The sequence below is a fragment of the Xenopus laevis genome, chromosome 1L (assembly GCF_017654675.1).
Source record: "Xenopus laevis strain J_2021 chromosome 1L, Xenopus_laevis_v10.1, whole genome shotgun sequence".
NCBI lineage: Eukaryota > Metazoa > Chordata > Amphibia > Anura > Pipidae > Xenopus > Xenopus laevis.
Window position 1 is genome coordinate 198942173 of NC_054371.1, and position 22722 is coordinate 198964894.

The 22722-nt window shown below is 39.6% G+C and overlaps 1 protein-coding gene across 1 annotated transcript in view; it reads left to right on the forward strand.

Annotated features, from left to right (window-relative positions):
• Positions 1–231: 231 nt before the first annotated feature.
• Positions 232–22722, forward strand: part of map1b.L (microtubule associated protein 1B L homeolog) — a 44472-nt gene continuing 21981 nt past the window's right edge. Inside the window, exons 1-2 of the mRNA XM_018265058.2 lie at positions 232–603; positions 10946–11047. Coding sequence (XP_018120547.1) covers positions 426–603; positions 10946–11047 — 280 coding nt within the window. The 5' untranslated portion in view covers positions 232–425. The remainder of the gene's footprint in view (positions 604–10945; positions 11048–22722) is intronic.

Consider the following 22722-nt stretch of genomic DNA (forward strand, 5'->3'; position numbering starts at 1 on the left):
TTTGGGTAATAAAAGTGTGCTGCTGGCAGTAAATGATTGTGTGACCTCTGAATACAGACAGTAATATTATGACTGGTGTCTTCCTTAGGATCCCAGTGCAGGAGTGGGAAGGGGTCGGGGGAATCACAGCTGATGCACCGCATTACCTCCCTGCTGCTGCTGCTGCTGCTACTGCCTGCACTGAGTCGCAGCGCTTCCTTTCTGCTTCCGGAGGCGATGATTTGCTGCAGATGACATCAGACGTGGTGGATGGTGGAAAATAGACAGGCAGCTAATGTGATTCTCCTCCCTGGGTCGCCGTATAAAAGGCTGCCCACCTCCCCTCCCCGGCTCACTCCCTGCTCTCTCCCGCCGGCTCTAGACAAGTGTGGGGAGCGGAGCAGGAGGAATATCAGTGAGGATAGAAGAACAGGTGGGGGGATAGGATGGCAACCCTTGTGGAACCGGCACCGGCCATGGAGCCATTAAACAGTATCCCCAACCCAGCAGCCTCCCCCAGCCTCTCGCACAGGTTCCTGGACAGCAAGTTCTACCTGCTCGTGGTTATTGGGGAGACAGTGAGCGAGGAGCACGTGAGATGCGCCCTGAGAAACATAGAGACAGGTAAGGACTGACTACCTTATCAGGGACCCCCCAACTTTCAGCTTCTCTCTCTGGGAGGAGACCCACGGGTCGCACAGGCTTTTGTTCCGCCGCATCTGCTAAATACCTCCATCATTTTGTCGCATGACCTACACACTCACATTGGTAAAGCCGTAACCCAGGCACAAGAATATAAGAACCGTGAAAATAAAAAGGACAATTGTGCCATTCAATTTGGGGGAACAAAGGCAAATGTGGAGCGGCCACTCCCTTTTTTTCTGGACAGAAAACGTGCTGGGCTGCAGATGTAACAGTTGGCAAGAAAGGAGCCCCTCCCTCTGCTCCTGCCTCACTGACACTGACAGCAGCACAAGAACCCTCTGCAACAATCGCATCTTGTACCAAACCGACAATTCCGCGCATGCAACTGCCACTTATTTTATTTCATTATAAGAGCACATGTGCTGGGGATGCCCCGAGCTACTTCTGTGTGTTTCATCCGAGCTACATGGAGAAGAGGGGAAGCTTTAGGCTGTTTATGGATGTGCCAGGCTGTATGTGGATATACCAGGTTGTATATGAATGTGCCATGCTGTGTATGGATGTACCAGGTTGTATATGAATGTGCCATGCTGTGTATGGATGTACCAGGTTGTATATGAATGTGTCAGGCTGGGTGGGTGCAGCAAGGCTCTATTCTGGGGTGGGTAGTAGAGAGCACATTTGCCTGGGGCCGCAGCATCACGGGGTCTATGGGGGGACATAGTTTCTACATAGGACATGATATAATGTCTGATAATATATATATTAAATATATAGGTGGAGAATGTGCAGCTCTCGACATCTTTCCTACAGATGCTGCACAACAGCTGGAGTGACATGAGGTTGGAGAGCTCCTTGTTGCATTGGCAGCAGCAGCGGGGGCACCACCTCTAGTTATAACCCGGGCACTAGCTGTTCCCTTACCAGTTGCCATAGTCCCATCACAAGGACAGACAGAGGCAGACCTGGGACAGCGCCATGTACAAAGCGGCGCATTCTGATACCGCCCAACTCCACGCCCAGTCCTGTTTATTGGATTGAATGTGGCCCTCCAGCCCTTACACAACAGTGCTGGGAACTGTATAGCTGACAATGGACTGGAGGGCCACAGGCTGATGGGGTGCCAGAGAGGTGCCAGTTGTGGATAGAGGCGTTTTCTCTTGATTCCTTATAGACTAATGCGGGAGGTGCAGTGAGAGAGCAGGCGCAATGGCTCTAGTCATTTTATTTGCATTAAATGGGGTCTGGCAGTTCGGTATAAACAGAGGCAGTGAGAGGTGCCAGGATAGCCAGTGATTAGTGTCACAATGTCCAGCAGGCGCCGTGCCCTTGTAGCGCTGCTCTCCTCTCCTACTAGCGCTGCCGCCGGATCCAGTGTCACTAGCAGGAGCGCCGCGATGATGCCGGCTGGAGGTGGGCGTGGCGCAGTCCGCACTGCGGTCCCTACGGCAACGCACAGTGGGCAGAGATGGTTCTTGCAGGCAGCCAATCAGAGACGTGTGTGCTGAGCTCAGTGATGGCAGTTGTTGCTGTGTCACTTCCCAAGCACAATTCTGCTGCTTCATTCATGCTCCTGTCACGCCTTCTTGCTGCACACACTCGCCCGCATCTTCTTATTCTACAGTAATAGAAATCAATTGGATACATGGGGGCACCACGTTTCATTTTGCCTGGTAGCAGCTTCATGATTATAAAGTAAAAATAAACACAGATTATAATTAGGAGCCTGGTTATTTGGCCTATAACCCGCATTTCTAGTTAGGGAATAGGGTGGATTGTGTGTGGGCCTTACACAAGGTACAACCTGAGCAACGAATTCATTGAATATAAAGGGGAATTGCCACAGTTTCTGAGGGTATGATGTGCCAGGCTTTACCTCAGACAGTAACATTTTCCCTGGCCCTGTTTGGCTTGTTAGTGTTACCCCCTGGCACTGCAACATATAAAGGGGACGCTGGATAAAGGGGACGCTGGTTGGACAGCACTGATAATATTATTTAAAATATCCTGCCCTCCCATTGCCATCTTACATTATCAGCAGAGGCGCTCCGCCAATGAGGCGAGTTGAGGTACTCGCCTCAGACGGCAGCACCACCCCTGGTTACCAGGGGCGGCAAAAATGCCGCTCCTGGTAACTAAGAGCCGAATTTCCAATTTTAAACCCGTAAATTTGGCTCTTCTAGTGCAGAGAGCGCAATTGCAGCAAAAAGAAGGCAAATTGGGTAGGATCGGCCCTGATTACCAGTGTGGGACTGGCCCACCGGGTAATCAGGAAAACACCCGGTGGGCCCAGGTATCAGTGGGCCCTCGTGCTGCTAAACATTTGGCCTATTTCATGGCAATTCCGTATTACTATAAGAACAAAGAGGCTAAATAGATGGAATAATAGTTTATTGTATGTAAAGAAAAGAAACTAGGATAATAAAGGCTAAGCGAGGAGAGGAAGAATAGCAGTTCTGAGAGTAGGCCCCTGGTCTAAGGTTTTTTGGTGGGCCCCTGGATTCCCAGTCCGACACTGTGCATTACTTTACCTCATTCCTCCTCTGCCAATAGGGTTGCCACCTGGCCGATACTTTACCTTCCTGGCAGTAAAAATGATTGTTGATCCCAATGTTATTAATAGGGAAAATGGATAAACAGATAGGAAGGCAGGTACTTTTTTCAGGAAAAGGTGGCAACCCTATCTGCCAACAGCCCTGTGTATGGGGTCCATAACATCCTCCCCTATTTGAACCTCAATAAGAGAAAGCTGTACGTGTTTGGGAGAGACGCTACTATAGCAGCGGAACAATGGGGGTTTCGGGATCACTACTCGGAATAGTGGCCCATTTTGATGGAATCTGTCCCTGCCTCTGGTTCTATTGTGCAGGGAATGTGTGTGTTAATAGCAGGCCTAGTGATGCAGCACAATATTATCCCAGGCATTGCCTATTGTGCTTATCTGTAATACCATCCTTCCCAGCAGAACCTGCTTATTGTTCTTTATAGCTCACACTGCAGGGTGAATATAACTCACTCTGATTGCAGGGTGCTTATGGGTGCTGCTGTGTATTGCAGGGTTGCACAGGTACAAGGTCAGACTACAGTGTTATCAGACCTCTCCCTCCCCCACACTGCCTATCGTCTCCATAAATTCATCCACTTCCCAGTGTCATGTCGCTATTCTTCATCCTCCAATCGGCTGCATCATCATGACTGCTCTTTTAAGCTGGCTGTGCACCAAGGGATCCAGGCCCTGGCATGGGAGTGGCTAAAAAGGAGCACATTAGCCTTTCTTCAAGGATATGGCCAATGCACCATTCTACAAATGGAAATTACAGCATATATGTGCACTGACATATTAGATATGTCTATCCTGTTCTTGTACTAATAATTCGTTCAAACCCATATTTTAGTGGAGTGTGTGGATTTTCAGTTACAAAAGTGACTAAACCACAGATATATCAGTAATGTCTCCCAGGAAAAGCATTGTCAACAGTGTGACTTATATATGTTCAAATGTCAATAACATCTTACAATCATTGCTTGTGCACTATTCAGTCTTTCAGCGATTCATTCATGTAATATACTCTGTACATATTTAGCTTAAAGGGCACTCCAGAGTTAAGTTGTTTTAAAATACAAATATTATACTTTTTATAAACAGTGAAGAGTTTGCCGATTGAAAGCTGTATATATATTTATATATATATATATATATATATATATATATATATATATATATATATATATATATATATATATATATATTGAAAATAAATCCAAATTATTCATTTTTCTATTGACCCTTTAAGACATCATAATTATACCCCCGCAATGTAGCAGCTCAACGTCTTTGAGCTTTTAGTCATGATGTATAAATGAAATGGTATTAAAGCTAATTGGATTCTATTTGTGGGCTCAGAAGCTTGCATGGTTTAGGTATTTGTGCTGATTCACTAATGTAGGTGCTAAATTGGACCACTACAATTACCCATAGTAACCAATTGCCGATTAGTCTTGATTAGACTACTACAATTAGAAAATGAAAGCAAAGCTCTGATTGGTTGGTGCATTGGTGACATTTAGCTTGAACATCAGCAAACAACCCCACTGTCTTTAAATCACACAAAACTGGGTCTTCGTGGGCAAGTATTATTTTGAGCTTTTGGAAATTGATGCTTCATTTAAAGCTAGAAGTAGCTTATTGGTCTGATCTGGTCATTGGGCTCCGAATGATCAGGTTGCTAGTCTTAGGACCTCATCAGTTGCCTAATGAGGCCTAATAATGGCATAATGAGGTCTATACATACTAAAACAGGCAGTGCAACATTTATATACCTTATGTTGTATTATTTGTGCCAAATGGCACTAAAAAAAGCAATTTATGCCCAAATGGTGTTTCAATTTCCAAAGACTGTAAACAGAGGGGAAAAAAGATCCACAAGGAACAATAGAGGTCATTTACTTACTACACTGCAGTTGCAAGCCCACATATTTCTCTGTAGTAAGCAGCACACAATTTCTGTTCATTATAGGGGTTGTTCACCTTTAAATTAACTTTTAGTATGATGAAGAGAGTGATACAATTTCTGATTGGTTTTCATTTTTTATTTGTGGTTTTTGGGATATTGAGTTTTTTATTCAGCAGCTCTCCAGTTTGCAGTTTCAGCAATCTGGTTGCTAGCGATCAAATTAACCTAGCAACCATGCATGAGAGGGCCTGAATGGAAATATGAGTAATACATAGTAATAAAAAGTAGCAATAGCAATAAAGTTGTAGCCTTACAGAACATTTGTTTTCAGATGGGGTCAGTGACCCCCATTAGAAAGCTGGAAAGAGTTAGAAGAAAAAAGCAAGTTGCTTAGAGTTGGCCATTCTATAACATACTAAAAGCCTGGAGCTACAGCCAACTCCATATATATATATATATATATATATATATAAAATATATATATATATATATATATATATATATATATATATATATATATATATATATATATATATATATATATATATATATATATAATATTATAGTCAAATACAAGAGTCCTCTGCACTCAACCCATTATCAATATATTTAAGACAGAGACATTTTGTGCATACTGCTTCTAAAAAATGCCTTACCCTTTAAACAAAACAGGGATTGTTTTTCCATATATTGCAATATATTTAAGATGGCCAACTACGTCAAAGTCATCCCATATCTGGCCAGTCCTATGCTCAATTTTATCTGATTCATTAAGAATTCTATTGCTTAATTATACATTTTACAAAGGGACTAGGTTTTACCTGCAACTTACTTGCTGCTTTCAAAGTAAACCTCCATACTTGGCTGCCCTTTTATTAGACATCAGTGGGATCATCTGACTATAGCTGGGAAGGGTGGGAGGGCAGCCAAGTATGGAGGTTTTGTTATATGTGCTTTGTTATTTAATCTCAGTTTTTAAATGTTTTGTATCTTCCTTGAAAAAGGTCCCAATGGGGACCGAAACGTCGGGTATAGATCCCATGTAACAATAAACAACTGAATTTTTACAACAGGGAGTGCTGGTCTGAGATTAATTGGTGTATACAAAATTACCGTGCACCCCTCCCTTTGTTGAAGCCATTGGCCTTGGAGTGCAGATACTCATTTGGAAGTACACAGGAAACTCATTAAAAGCACATAATGGATTTTCAGAAATGGACACAGTAATTGTATAGATTTAAGTAGAAAATGTTCTTCTATTGTCAAGTCATAATGATCAAAGCACCTACAACATTTCACTTTTTTTCCACTTTTCCCACTTATTTGGTACCCGTTTAGCAAATTCTTTTTCTTCTATACTGGTATAGCTGACTGCATGGAAAGGTTTAAGATGGACTCTTATTGAACAGTCCTTAAATGTGACCTTTATTGCACAAGCTCATCCTTTACAGGATGGCGATTGATTTTCCTTCACTTTGGTATGAAAGTCAGTAGCTGGTCGCATTAAGAGCATTCCGTTGGTCATGCATATTTCATTTGCGCAAAGCCATATCCAGCTGATGCAAGTGGGAGGTGACCTAGTTATGTACTCACACTTCTGTTAGATGGCTGCACCATTCGCAATATGTGCAAGATTTTGAAATAAATAAATTAACCAGGAAATGTAGCTCAATAAAACACAAGAATCCCTCAAGTCTCACAGCTCACAGCTGGGGTAAGAATTAGGAGAATGGCCATTTGCTCTCCTAGATATACCTGAAATCCCAGCTTTAGGGTCAGTTTGGGTGAAATGTGGGGTGAATTTATATTTGATATTCTTGGAATTATGGCTGAATGTCTGATACATTGATAATTTACTATATCTGTATTTATTTGGAGAGCTAAGGGTGGTCCCAACCTTCAAGGGGGGACTTAAAATGAAAATGTTTGACAACCACATATCCACATATAAATCATTTTTGCACACAGGCTTGTAAAAACATGGGGGTGGAAATAAAGAGGCTTGTAGAAAATTATAGCCATTATAGGTTTAAACTTCATTGAAAAGAGAAATGATTATTATTCACGCAAACCTCTTTTGTCAACTGTTGGTTGTCAGGCTACTCATATCTCAGCCGAGGGAACCTGCATTCAGTTGTCTCTGTGCACTGGGTGAAGAGAACTTGGCCATAGGCTGGAAAGTCAGATTAGATAAAAATCAGTAGTGTGACTGCAACCAGGATGAGAATATTGTGGGCAATTCCACTTACTTTTGAGCTATATTTTTATTTATAAAAGAAATTTTGATGCACAGTGCAGTGAAGAGGGCTATGCCCTGCAGGTCTGGCAAATACTGGGAATACATAGACTCATCCTTACTTATTCATAAAGTGTTATTCTTTATACCTAGAAAATTCACAAGTTAACTGGTCTGAAACAATAGGGACAGGGTGCTCTGCCTGAGGGAACTTGTAGCTTAAACATAGTATGCCTTAAGGCTCTGTACCAATGGATGCCTTCTAGGCAATCACACAAAAGTAGTTCATGAACACAGTATCACAAAATGATCTGCTATGTGTTCCATTGTGGAGTTGTTGAGCAGAACAGTATCATGATACCTCAAAAAAGATTTGGCAACCTATGATCTAAAGTAGTGGTCTCTCCAGTCCAGCTCTTGCTGAACTCATTGGAATGTTGATGTTGTTGTTCAGCAAGAACTGGAAAGTCATAGGTTGAAGACCTCTATTTGCTTCTCGTAGCTCATTTTGTTGGCTGCAGCTCAGTTTACCTTTTTTTGGTTTCCTCCGGGACATGCAAAATAGGCATGAGGATCGTACCCTAATGTCAGTTGGACCAATGTTACCAGCTATGTCCTGTGTGGTCCAGTAATACCCTATATACCTTTTGGCATTTTATATGTACAGTGCAGCTACGGGATATCATGAGACTTGTTATACAGAATACAGGAATGTCGTCTCCAACAGATTTCTGTTGATATAAGCAATTTAAACATTCTTTTCCATATTGAGTCAGTCAAGCTAACCTTTAGGATGTATGTCTTTGCATCAATAATGTGTTGCATATCTGAAATCTTCCCCCTTCTTCCTTTGACTTTTGTTCTGTGCATCACTACCTCTTCTCAAATCGATCTCGTAATTCAAATGGGTACTAAATTGCCTTATAACATACACATAAGGCTGAGCTCATGCATATAAAAGGGTCGTTCACTTTTAGTATGTTATAAAATGGCTAAAAGCCAAATGGATAATTTTAAGCAACCTTTCAATTGGCCTTCATTTTTTTTTTGTTATGGGTTTTGCATGATTTGCCTTCTTCTGATTCTTTCCAGCCTTCAAATGGGGGTCACTTATCCCATCTAAAAATCAAATGCTCAATAAGGCTACAGATGTATTGTTATTGCTAATTTTTATTACTCATCTTTCAGTTCAGGCCTTCCCCTTCCATGTTCCAGTCTCTTATTCAAATCAATTCATGACTGCTATTGTAATTTGTACCCTAGCATCTGGATTGCTGAAACTGAAAACTGGAGAGCTGCTGAATAAAAAGCTTAATAACTCAAAAACCACAAATAATAAAAAATGAAAACCAATTGCAAATTGTCTCAGATTTTCACACTCTACGTCATACTAAATGTTAATTTAAAGGTGAACAACCCCTTTAATGATATTGTTGACAATAAGTCAGACTGAATGTGGATCCAATAAATGCAAATCATAATCATGACCGATAATATTCCATTACTCTTTAGTGAGTCAGAATAGGGCTGTAGTGTGCCCAAATGTCCAGAGATTTTAGTACTTTATTTTATTGGTTAAAATTAAAGGCATAAACATGGGCTCAGTGATGGTCGAATGTGGCCCAAAACTGGCCACCAGTCTGCTAAACTACACCATTGACGTCTCTGTGTGATATGATAATTTTACAGAAACCTTGACATACTGGATGTAAGGCACTGATTCTGAAACTGATCAGTAGGAAGGGTTAGATGATGGAACAGATTTCAATGGCACAGTTTAACAGATACAATATATTACTCTATCTATAGTTTGCTGAAAAGATATTCAGGTTTTTAGCCAGTTGGAAATTCATTTTGTTTTGTGTTGTTCCCTTTCTGCTTAATTGTCTGCTATTGCTCTGTTGGATACAACCAATATTAATTATGAAAATATCTGCAAAGCCTAGATGGCCCCAGTTACCTAAAGCACCCATAATATGAGAGGAGATGTTCTGTTCTCCTGAAAACCAATACATTAAAAAATAGAAAAAGCAGGGAATGACTAATGGGAAGAGTGCAAAGAGTGATGAATTGGAAATGGAGGAACCCCCCCCATCTGAGAAAGTGATCTATGATGTGACCTTATATAGTGACCGTATAAGAATGCAATATGTGTGGATGCAGCAGACACCTATAACAACAGTCACAATCAGCCACTGTGGGGTCAGCCAGCGAGCTTTGTTGGGGGATTAGGTTAGCAACATCACAACAAAAGTAGACAAGGGCAGCATAAAACGTAAATCTGGCTCTGTATTTTATACTCAGAAATATAAGTTTTAATTTACATTACACATAATTCATTTCAATAGGCTCGCTGAAAGCTGCTGAATATAACATTTTTGAGTTTTTATATGGATTCTTAGATCAGGATATTGCATATCCCATTGTAGTACAAAAACCCATATCAGAATATCTAAACCAAGGTCAGAGCCTGTGAGAAGGTAATGGATTGATTTTTTTTAAAGCAAAAGATTCCCTGTATTGATGTAGCAAGGAATAGTCCTGTTATCTATTATAATACATGAGAGCCATGAATATCCTGTAAATCATATCCTTATAAACGGTGCTTAGTGATGTAATCGGTTATATTTAGAGCTGAGTGATGTCATTTCTGTCACATGACTCACTGAAACTTGTGTATTAAATAAAGTACCCCTTTTGCAAAATATGAGGATATTAGAAGTCACCTCGGAATTCCATGACCTGTATAAAATGTATAAACATTTTTTACAGTATATGGTCATGGAACTTCACTGTAACTTATAAAATCCTTATATTTTACAAAAGGAGTACATTATTCACTATATTATGGCAGATTTAAGGGACCTGGTTCGTGAGTGGATGTTGTAAGTGCTGCTTGTAGAATAGTTTCAGGTGTAGTCTGTTATATAGAATAGGACTGCCTAAGGGGATTTATGGTCCCATGCCAGATTTATAGTCATATTGTAATTAATATAAAACTGATGGAAAGAGGTTCCAAATGCAAAGGAAGAGAGAAGCTGGCATTAAAGTAGTGAGAATTAGTATCAGTGAATTAAAGGGTAGATAACTAGTTACAGTGGGGTGATCTGACTGCTGTGATATGGTATACACACCTATAAATGTTCAGATATACCCATTGAAGCCCTGTAAATGGCACTTAAACACTTTACATATGTTATTTGCCAAAGGTATGTATGCAGTACACATGAGATTTCTTTCAGTATTGCTTCTCTTGGTTGAGGCTGCTATGGGTTGCTATTAGATTCCACTTTATTCTCCAAAGGATCGAGCCCCAATGGGACAAATGCTGTTTTACAAGTTATTAACATGAACAGTATCAAATCCTACTGAAAGCTGGGCAATAACTAAGAAATGTGCTTTTTCAGAACATAACCTTGCCAGGTTGGCTGGAGTCATGCCTCTTTGCAACTTCCACAAATACATCATATTCTGATAATGTATCTCTGCTTTAGCATCCTTGTGCTCATTTAAACCTATTGAATTTCATTACACAAATGTCTAAGAGAGATAATAAAATGATGGAATAATCAGATATATATACAGGAAGACATTTTGGGCTGTATAAACATGTTTTGTATTTGTCTTACAGGAATCCGATCATGGGACACCGATCTAATTCAGTGCAACTTGGATCAAGAGCTTAAGCTTTTCGTGTCACGCCACTCGGCCAGATTTTCTCCTGAAGTTAGAGGTGAGACTCTTTATTTACTTTGCCCTACTTTAATTTATAAATGACATCTTTTTTTAAAATTCATATTTATATTTAGCTTTCTGTGTTTCTTCCATTTGCATTGTTCCGGACTGAGTCCTGCAGGCTGGATATGGTTTCAAAATCCGATGAGAAATTCGTTGATGCAGTCCTTACCCCAATGGCCTGCATTTACCATTGCTGTGATCTAATCGTTTGGCGCTTGAATCAGCCTGATATCACCTATTGGTTTCAATGGGTTACTGCTCATGGGCAAATTTAGTGCCTTTTATTACATAACCCCCTAAGCTAGCATGTAGGGATGTGAGAATGATGTGAAGGATACTGGGGGGTATATATACAGACTGCACCAGCCAGACAGGCCTCTACCTTTGCCTTTTTCATAGCTTCATCCATTGTTCAGTGTTTATGTCTGTAGACAGGACTCACCTTTAATCCAGTCTTTGTATATAAAATATTTGACACTTATTTATGAGCCCATGTACCTTTATAAATCAATGAACACCTTGTAATACTGGATATATTTACTTACATGCATACTAGCCTGTAGGTCATTACTATACTATATTGACACCACCTCTGCACAACACAAAAGCTGTGTGCACAACTTTATAAAATTGCATCGGACAGTATGATAACATTGCAATACCCTTTATCTTTACTGATTCTGGGAACTTTTGCTTAGCTAGGCAACACACATTACACATCCAGCACTTTCAAATCTTTTGGGAATGTATTAATAAAATTGATGGTACATATTTGTTCCTTTGTTGGTAACAGTGATTTTTAGATTCCTTTTAAGGTCAAATCAAAGAACTGCTCTAGTGGCCAGATTTATCTTAATGCTTAATGAGGGCTTGTACAGAAAAATGACCCTTGGAGTTGGCTTTTTGTATCTGAACATGCAAACAGGGAACTTTTATTGCTTTAATTTTGCAAAAATGAACCTGTGTGGCCTGTGCCTTTAGCAATAGCAAATAAGAGTCAAGCTAAGGGGTGGTTCACTTTTGAATGAACTTTTAGGGGGTTCTGTAATAAAATGCACTATGTTTGCCCAGGAGCAGTAACCTATAGCAACCAGCAGGTAGCATTTACTGGTCATCTGATTAAAATAAAACATCTTATTGGTTCCTATGGGTTACTGCTCCTGGGCAAACGTAATGCCTTTTAAGACTTTGGCCTTTAGCAACAATGCTTTGACCGTGGGTACATATGAGACTGTGCCACTACCTGTGATCAATCTAAATGGGGTTCCCTGCACTAATCCAGGGCATGTACAGTAGAGTGAAGTTGGATATTTTACGATACTGTGCATGCTCCAAATGAAAACATGGCAAGCAAGGTTGGGGGGATGTGCAACCATGGAACCCCTGACAGTGTAACTCAGGGGTGTCCAAACTACGGCCCGCGGGCCAACTGCGGCCCACGATCCATTTTTAATTGGCCTGCAGCCAGGGCCGGATTACCCACAAGGCTCCCTAGGCACTTGCCTAGGGCCCGCCTGGTTATAGGGGCCCGGTCCAATGGATGGATGAGGCGCCATCTTCCACTCCCACCAATCAGGGCCCACCTATTTTAAGGGGCCTGGGCAGAGAAAAACATCACCTGCCCCACCGCATCTTCCGGGCCCCTGCGGTGATGTCCGGCGCTGAGGTAAAGTGAGATAACAAGTGAACTGAGAAGGCTTGGCAGGGGGATTATATTCCTTGTGCCGATACACTTACACTCTCTCTCTCTCTCTCTCTCTCTCTCTCTCTCTCTCTCTCTCTCTCTCTCTCTCTCTCTCTCTCTCTCTCCCCCCCCCTTGGGCAAATAAAGATCCCCTTTCCCTCATTAGTCATTACCCCCAGTGAACATTTGCATTTTAAGCCCTTTCTTTGCATGATGTCATATTAGAAGAGTGAGCTGTAGAGAATATGTCTGGCCATTCATGTTTCTCATTTGTTGTATTTAATCTACAAATGGCTAAAACTATGGCAGCATAGGTATTCCCTGTACTAAGCGCAATTCAGCAGGAACAGCCCCTAAGTTTGCTCATAGTCTGTACAGAGAGATACCATAAATTGTGGTGGCTTCACATTTCATTTTGCCTTCAGGCTGAATGGTTGGCCCCCAAACATTTTCTCCTCACCAAATCTGGCCCTCGTTGTAAAAAGTTTGGACACCCATGGTGTAAGTGCTCCCATAGTTAATACCTAGAACAGTGTGTTTTTCAGTGAATAGGAGCACGGCATGAGGTCTTCAACAATTACATTCACTGGGGGTATGACTGCTTCATGATATAGCTCAGGGAGTGTCATTTATTTATATGTGTTGTCATTTTAAAATAAAAAAAATGTATGATGAAAGTGGAAGTATGCTATGCATTACACTTGCTACTAGAGCTTTGGAATTCTGGCTTCGCTGCTTGTACAGCTTTCCTGAAAATGCTGGTAGATTTATGCAAAATTCAGAAAATTGTATAAACCGCTAACAGGCCCAATTTCAGCCAACGTGCCTTGGCCTTCGACTCCTGAGGGAGATTCATGAAAAGAATTAGGTTTCGCTTTGTCACCCACTTTATGTCTGCCCCTCCTCTCTACCTTGCCACACACACTCAGAAAGGCAGTTGATCTCATGGGGAAGTATAATTACAACCATTTAAATTCAAATTGTGGAGAACGATTTAAATTTTATCCTCACGGATTACAATCTGATGGAGGTTATTAGAATTATTAGAATTCATCCTGCGCTCCCAGTTTTCGAGCGATTTCTGTCTACGGAGCCTGTTTGCATTTTCACAGATGAGCCTTTCAGCTATAGGCTTATTCTGCGTTACTGTATCAGAAGGGTTTCTTCACTTAGTAATGAGTGTTTCAGGCTAGCATATGTCTGTGAGGATTGCAAGTCCAGTGTGATAAATATTGCATAAATAGCAAATTTTCCTGCCTGTTTTCTGAATTCTGAAATGCACAGTAATAGCTTTCAAGTAAAACCACCAAATATATCCTTATGCTGTGGAATCAATACCCATAAAAACAGTAAAAAAACAACTGTAATAATTTCTGTAAATAGATACGCAGATAAATAGATATATAGATACACAGCTAGATAGATATGCAGATAACCAGATAGATAGTTTGATAGATATTGAATCTGTTATCCGAAAAATAATTATGCAAAATGCTTTAAAAACCCAGCTATCTCAGTTCATTGATTGAATAAGCAATTTGCATTCTTGCCTTATTAGCTCTTTCTCTGTAAAAAATAAGACATTGCCTTGTATTTGATTCTTACTAGCCCAACAAAAACCCATACTGGTAGGAAAACAATTTCTTTAATGTTTAAATGTTTTTCAATAGATTGTGGGTATGGTCAGGACTAATGTTGGAGTAGAAGTTATGTCTTTGGCCCCCAACTTTACAAATATTTTAATCCGAACAGTGATGTCCAACCAGTATCCCGTCACATGAACTGCAATGACCATAAAGAACATGTCCACTGCTGGAATGGCTGCCCCTCAAGCCTTTAAACTCCCTAAGGTACTAGACCAACTGGTCACCAGACCTCTTTACAAAGTGCCTGCTTTAAATATTTAGTAGGGCTCCATGAGGTCCTCTGGGGGTAATAAATTGAACATATTATTATGGGGGTCAAGCTGTGTAGTAGCTTTGCATTCTGTGCCTCTTTAATGAACAAGTCAATATGCTTATTATGCTAACTTAGTCATTAGTGAGATGCAATTTCACATGGCACATTATACATATGGGGGTTATGTAATAAAAGGCACAAAGTTTACCTAGGAGCAGTGACCGATAGCAGCCATCATTTACAGGTCACCACAGAAGCGTAACTAGAGGGGGGCGGGCCCTGGCGCAGGACGCGCAGCCGGGCCCCCGCCCCCCTCCGTACACCTGGAAACTGTCCGGGAATATGCTCCGCGCAGCGGCGCGCGGACTTTGCGGACTGCCGGAGGGCCCTGAGGGGGTGCAGGCCCTGGCCCGCTCGCACCCCCTGCTCCCCCGGTAGTTCCTCCACTGGGTCACCACTTATTAGCTGCTATGGGTTTATGCTCCTGGGCAAAACTTTTATTAAAGTGCATTTATTACCTATGGGGATAGAGTATGTAATGGTCAGCATGATGTATCATTTCATACCATAGAAAGATAGGCAGACCATGTGCTATACACACACACATACTCTCCATCAGTCACATTATACTACCGAATGTCTATGAAGGTTTTATTCATCTAGGTCATAATATACATTATCTAGAGGCGATAAGGCTTCTTTAAAATGTATATTTTAAAATGATTCACCTCTCTCCTGAGCGACTGAGACTCCGCTAGATACTATACTACTCCTCTCTCTGTGCTTTATCTATTACCATGGTTTATGTCGTAAGATTGTACTGACAATGTGATAAGACACAGGCTCAGGATAACGCCTCATTTTATTATTGAGTTTCATATTAGTCACAACCCTATAGAAGTGCAATAAGCCATCACGTCAATAAAAATAAAGTCAAAATCTGCAGTGTCTAGGCTTGCCATCTGGCCAGTAAAAATTGTGCTAAATGCCAATGTTATTGGAAGGAAGATAGAAATACAAGAAGGCCGTAATTTTTCCAAGAAAAAGTGGCAACCTTAGCAGTGGCTAAGCCTATGCAAAGTTTGGATTCTGGATGAATTTCAAAACATTTATTACCTTAGACAGAAAATAACACATTCAAAGGAAATGATACCCTATTTTAAGAAGGGCTTATAATCACTTTTTTTTTTCTCCATAAATCTCCTATGTATATGCACACATTATCATAGATTTTCCTGCACTGGAAGACTTATTTATTTGCCTTCGTTTCTTAATTTGGGTGGTAACCTCATGGTCTACTGTTGCCTTATGGTACCAGCATCCCCCATTTTTTCCTATTGTATTAAGAACTGCTTTTTTTGCAAGGCTCCATATATGGGGAGCCTTATAGCATGAGTATCCCCCATTTTTCCAACTGTACCAATATATATTTGGTTCTCTTCCTGGGTTCCACAGGATCCTACACAAGTTGTCCCTGTCTTATAGCTATACATCTAACAATATTTATTACCATCTAGGTGTAGGAGACTGAATACAATATTTAACATGCATCTTCATTTACTCTATTATATAATACTTCCTTTGCTTCACAAACACCACACAAGGCAGAGAAAGCCAAAGCCACAAATACTGTATATGTTTGTGAATCTGTACAAAGGCAGCTTAATTCCAAAACAGATTATGATCATATGTTTAAACTGTATGTTCTGCCGAGGCATTGACATCAATTGCCTCATTGTTCTGAGAATAAAGAGTGTGTTGATGCAACATGTTTGGAGGCGCTCATTAACAGCTGAGAATAGTTACACAATCTGAAGGAAATTGTTTTGTTCATCGCTGGAATTCCTATTACAAGCAGAGTCTGGTCACATTGGCAGTGCTGGAGGTGCTTTACATTTCTTAGGAAAATGACATAAATAAAACAAATATACATGGCCATGGTGTGTTGTTATTCTCTAACCGAAGGCTCTGATGATAAAATGGCAACATTTAGTGGAGAAATGGGTTTTATCTGTTTCATAAAAATGCAGCACATACACTCAGTATAGTTGTAGGGTAGGAGATTTAAACAAACAGGATGTAGTTTTACGTTCACAGGAAGCTACAACTCTCATGCATTACTATATTTAATATAATAGAGAGGCAGATACAGGTATGGGATCCCATAGCTTCCATTTTATACAATTAATCCAATTTTTTTTTAATTATTTCCTTTTTCTCTGTAATAATAAAACAGGACCTTGTACTTGATGGAAACTAAGATATAATGAATCATTATTGGAAGCAAAATAAACCTATTGGGGTTATTTAATGTTTACATGTTTACTAGTTTAAGGATTTATGAAGATCCGTTATTCTGAAAACCCCAGGTCTTGAGCATTCTGGATAACAGGTCCCATACCCGTATTTTGAAAGGTGGATATGAATCCACATCCATCCATAATAAACCCTATGCAAGTGAACAGAAAGCTGGGGAGTTTTCCTTCGGAGAACTGTGGCAAACCGTGTAATAAGCTGTTTCTTTGTTAGATATTTGGACACAATCCAATATAAAATTGCCACAGAAATCATAATACACACAGGGTCCACTGGGGCCCTTTATAAGAAAGACAGTTTTGCCTTCTAATAAAGACAAGACATTTTTATAGAGCCCAGTTCAGTTGTACCCCCTCCCCACTCCATAACTGACCCAAAGAGAAGAACACAGCCAGGAGATCACAATGGAGAGAAAATGTGTTATATTTGTAATCTAAAATGTTCTCTTAAAGGTGTTACTATATTTTGTCTATGGTAATTATACAATAATCTGGCGCCTGTAGTGTGCTGCAAGAGCATTACTGCCATAGATATCCTTCTGCGTGAGCTAGGGGCATAATTACAGGGTAAAATAGTACCAGGAACTCTGGCAGCTGTGATAAAAAATTCAAGCTTTTCTTCCTTTTCTTTTCTTCTAAGGCAGTGCTTTTGGTGCTGTTCTCCTCCTGTAAAATTAGCATGTGAGAGCTGAGCCCAGCACTCCCCTGTCTGTATCTGTCAAAACTGAGCCTGACGTCCCCTTTGTCTGCAGCAACATCTGCCTCTAAGTATTTTCTCCTTGAGCAGAGTAATATTACACTCTCTCCTGTCGCTTCCAGACACTTTATTCACAGAGCTACCATTTCCCCACGCCAGAAGAAGGAAATTGCTTATGGCTTATTTCATGGAATGAATCTGACATTTGATTCCACCCTTTAAAAATAAAAAATAGGCTTTCTTAAAAGGATATTGTCTTTATATAACTAGTTTTTCATAATCCTAGTTGTAATGCAAGATTAAATAATAAAGTGCTATTTTCTGTAACTTTAGCTATAGATTTCTATATTTTTTAAAAATGAATATTGCTATGAAGATAGTTCAGATAGTATAAATTAACAAATGGTTCTTTATTGTGAGGCCCTGCGGCTGAGTCCTTCTCTGTTTATTGATGTTTTTATGGCAGGTTCCCTTTATTGTCTTAAAAATGGGCTTGGACTTCTCCATCGACAGGCACAATAACCAGGGATTTAATGGAAACGCTGAACAGTTGAACATTATGAAAAGTTTTCTTTTTATAACCTGCATTAACCAGGCAGAACATTTCACAGACATTGTGTGATGGCACAGTATATAGAAAAAGATAGGGAAACAGAAACCTTTTGTTCCATTAGACTGTAAGCCCTACGGGGTAGGGTCCTCTAGCCTTTTGTTTCCTTGACACTGAGCACTTAATCTGCATTGTAATTATATTTTATATTTATGTGAATTGTATTCTAATAATGCACTTATTGTTACTTTTTATTCCAATGACCCCTTGTTTGTTACTAATAATTTATTGTTTTTTGTACAGTGCTTTGCCCTCAAGGAGCGCTTTACAAATAAAAATATACATACTGTACATACATACATATATGATAGAAGGCACAAGGATAAAGAAAGTATATGCTAGAAGCTTGAAAAGAAAAGGAAGAAACTAGAAGAGGAAGACGTAAGCTGTAAATACACTGGAAGTATGTATCTACTTGCTTGTCTGATCTTTTCTAAAAGACACTGGTCAATAAGTCAGTAGCAATTTTAATCAGCTTCTGTATTGCCAGCTATAGTCTGCTGCCACCCATTCAAAATACTTTTATATGCAGGATTATCTATAGGTTTTGTGGTTTTGCTTGCTATCCTTTAGATCACCTTTTTTATCTTTCCTACTGCTTAGGGCAGAGACACACATTCAGATTCGTGGAGATTTAGTTGCCCAGCGATAAATCGCCTCTTCTTCGGGGCAACTAATCTCCCCGAACTGCCTCCCGCCGACTAGGATCTAGATTGCCGGTGGGAGGCAGCCCGGGGAGATTAGTCGCCCGAAGAAGAGGCGATTTATCGCCGGGGGACTAAATCTCCCCCCGAATCTGGGCGTGTGTCTCTGCCCTTAAATCCCATGAGCCCTGTGTGTGATGATTTGATCTGAATAAATAAGCTCCCCTGTGCAAACACCCAATATAAACTCATATCTACTGACATTACAAAAGCTGAAGTAACTGAAACCCCTGTTATTTTAAGGACACTACCTGTCTCTTCCTCTCTCATTGGCATAGTGTATTGGCTACAGCATGTGTCCTGTCTTTCTCACACATTTGCATTGGCAGCCAATAGGAGCAATGTTAAAGGACATTTAGGAATAGTTTGAAAAAGGCAAGTCTCTGGTACAGGCTGCTTATTTCAGATGCAGATACCTTGCATAATACAGGTATTGGACCTGGGGTTTTCCAGATAACAGATATTTCCGTAATTTGGATCATCATGCATTAAGTGTACAAGAAAATCATGAAACATTTAATAAACTCAATAGGCTGATTTTGCTTCCAATAAGGATTAATTATATCTTAGTTGGGATCACGTACAATATACGGTTTTATTATTACAGAGAAAAAGGAAATCAATTTTAAACATTTGGATTATTTTGAGTCTATGGGAGAAGGCCTTTCCCTAATTCAGAGCTTTTGGGTTTCCGGATAACGGATCCCATACCTGTAATTTCATCATATTGATGTCATAAACTATCTAGCACTGAATAGGGTTCAGATATATATATATATAGTGAATAAAGTACCCCCTACAAGGATATTATATATGAATTACCGAGGTGTTTCAGGACCATATAAAAACACAAGGCCGAAGGTAACTTCTAATATCCTCATATTTTGCAACATGGGTTACTCTATTTATTATAATACACAAGTTTCAGTGAGTCATGTGACAGAAATGACATCAGTACTCACCGTTTATAACTGGTGACATCAGTACTCACTGTTTATAACTGATGACTAGTACAAACAAGGAAAAGTTGTGCTCACCACTAATTTTTAAAACCATTAGGCGGGGGTGCAATGAGGGTGTGACCACAAAATACATATAGTCAAATACAAGAGTCCTCTGCACTCAACCCATTATCAATATATTTAAGACAGAGACATTTTGTGCATACTGCTACTAAAAAATGCCTTACCCTTTAAACAAAACAGGGATTGTTTGTCCATATATTGCAATATATTTAAGCTGGCCAACTACGTCAAAGTCATCCCATATCTGGCCAGTCCTACGCTCAATTTTATCGGATTCATTAAGAATTCTATTGCTTCATTATACATTTTACATAGGGACTAAGTTTTACCTGCAACTTACTTGCTGCTTTCAAAGTAAAACTCCCAAACTTGGCTGCCCTTTTATTAACCACCACTGGGATCACCTGACTATAGCTGGGAAGGGTGGGGGCTACAACATGGAGCTGGTCACTGCTCCTGTATAACTATAACAAACAAGGGAAAGTTGTGCTCACCACTAATAATATATGGACAAACAAACCCTGTTTTGTTTAAAGGGTTAGGCTTTTTCAGTAGCAGTATGCACAAAATGTCTCTTGTCTTAAATATATTGAAAATGGGTTGAGTGCAGAGGACTCTTGTATTTGTCTATATATATATATATATATATATATATATATATTATATATATATATATATATATATATATATATATATATATATACTGGGAGTTGTAGATCAAACAAATGTTTGTTATGACTATAGAGAGTATAGAGAACTGTTGAAAGGGCTTGAGTCATCAAATTTCTCCCTTTCTTTCTCCATTTAATATGGATTTTTCCCTAAAGGTTGAGATGAATTCCATACCTAAAAGGTATATCCAAAATTAGACATGACACATACAATAATGGATACAAAATAATGGTATTGTGAAAATGAAAATTTAGTATAAGCTTCAACATAAAATAACGATGTTATTCTTCACTCTCCCCCTCTCAGCATCTGTGTCTCTTCATTTTCTCTTCAAGTTGGTTGTCAGATTTTAAATGACAGTTAGGCCCAATACAGCCTTTGGGGGCTCCTTTTCCCTAGAAGATGTATCATCAATTTATTTAGAACCTGAAACTACAAAGAAAGATACATTTATAGAAGTTTAGAAATTCATGAAAAATACAAATCGTTCACCTTAATATATAGAGAAAATTAAACTGTAGCCATTCACACAATATTATCTTTAACTTTTTGACATTACTGTCACTTCTCTTTAATAGAAATTATTTATTTTTGCCAAGATATAAGCTTCTTATGTCGAATCATATCGATATCTGTATGGATATTCTGTCATACACTTTTTTGTCTAATCTAAACCGAAATAAAGAACATTGTGAAACAGAGAACCGTTAAATAATTAAACAATTTTATTACCAAACTTCTAAACCTTTATAAATAAATCAACAAAACAAGATGGAATTCAATTTTAACAGAGACCTGGGCTCTTATATAGAAGGAAAAATCAATATGTGCTCCTAGGCCCTTTTAAGCATTCAGACCAATTATTTGACATGACTGCCTATAATATCCCTTGTTTCCTGCCATTATTACTGTGCTCTGTGTACTGAGCTTCTCTAGTCCCAAAGGGAAGCTGTCTCCATTACTGCAAGAAACATGAGCTATTTACTTAGCCTTGTTTTAAACTTTTACATCATTCTCTTGATATGTGTTTTTCAATTTAAACTATTATTTTTGTCAAATAAAGGGAAGACCATTTAGTGGATTTTGGAAAAAAAGGTTAAAATTATGGAAGCATTGTGGCTACTGTGTGGATGAAACTAGAAAAGCTTTTGCATCCTGTCCATTGGGGTCCTCTGGGACCTACATTTATTAGATAAAAAGGAAAGGGGGGAGAAAGATTCCTCCTTTTTCTTTATGTGTAACCTTCAGTAATCTGACCTTCCTTGCAAACAGGAGTGAAATAGACTCCATGTGTCTTCATTATTGATACTAGTGAGCAAGCCTTATTTAAAGGAGAACTAAAGCTTAACTAAACAATAGGCTAGAAATGTTGTAAATAATGTTTTGGGCTTCTGTACCTGCCCGAGACAACCACAGTCCTTTAGCAGGGAAGATCTGTGCCCCAAAAGATGCCCCAGTAGCTCCCCATCTTCTTTTCCACTCCTTCACTGCACATGCTCTGTGCTGCTGTTGCTTACTGAGCTTAGGGACCCACTCAAAATATACAGTAGTCATAGAATATAAATGTCACAATATAAGACTGATTAGTAATTAATAAAAATAATTATGTCATGGCAGCACAGAAACCAGTGCAATTAGCATCAGAATTTAATAATTAGCCCTGCAGCATCAGCTTATATTACAGGCCAACCTCATTTTCTGCTTGATAATTTGCCACGACCCCTAAGCTTAGCTTCTCAACAGCTGCTCAGAGCCCACTGAGCATGTGAGTGTCACAGACACTTTCCAAGATGGTGACCCCCTGTGACAAGTTTGAAGTCCTGGATCATTGCTGCTATTGACAAGCTGACACTTTAGGCTGGTGCAATAAGTTCAGTATATAAAATGTGGCATTTTTAGCCACATTCATATTTAGGGTTTAGTTCTCCTTTAAGGCTTATTCAAGAAATGAAGGGAAATATAACCTGCTTATCCAGTAAGGAATGATGCGATACATACAAACAGCTTCTTTTCATATGTCTATTTACCTTAAATGTAATCTTAATATGATGTGGACAATGATAT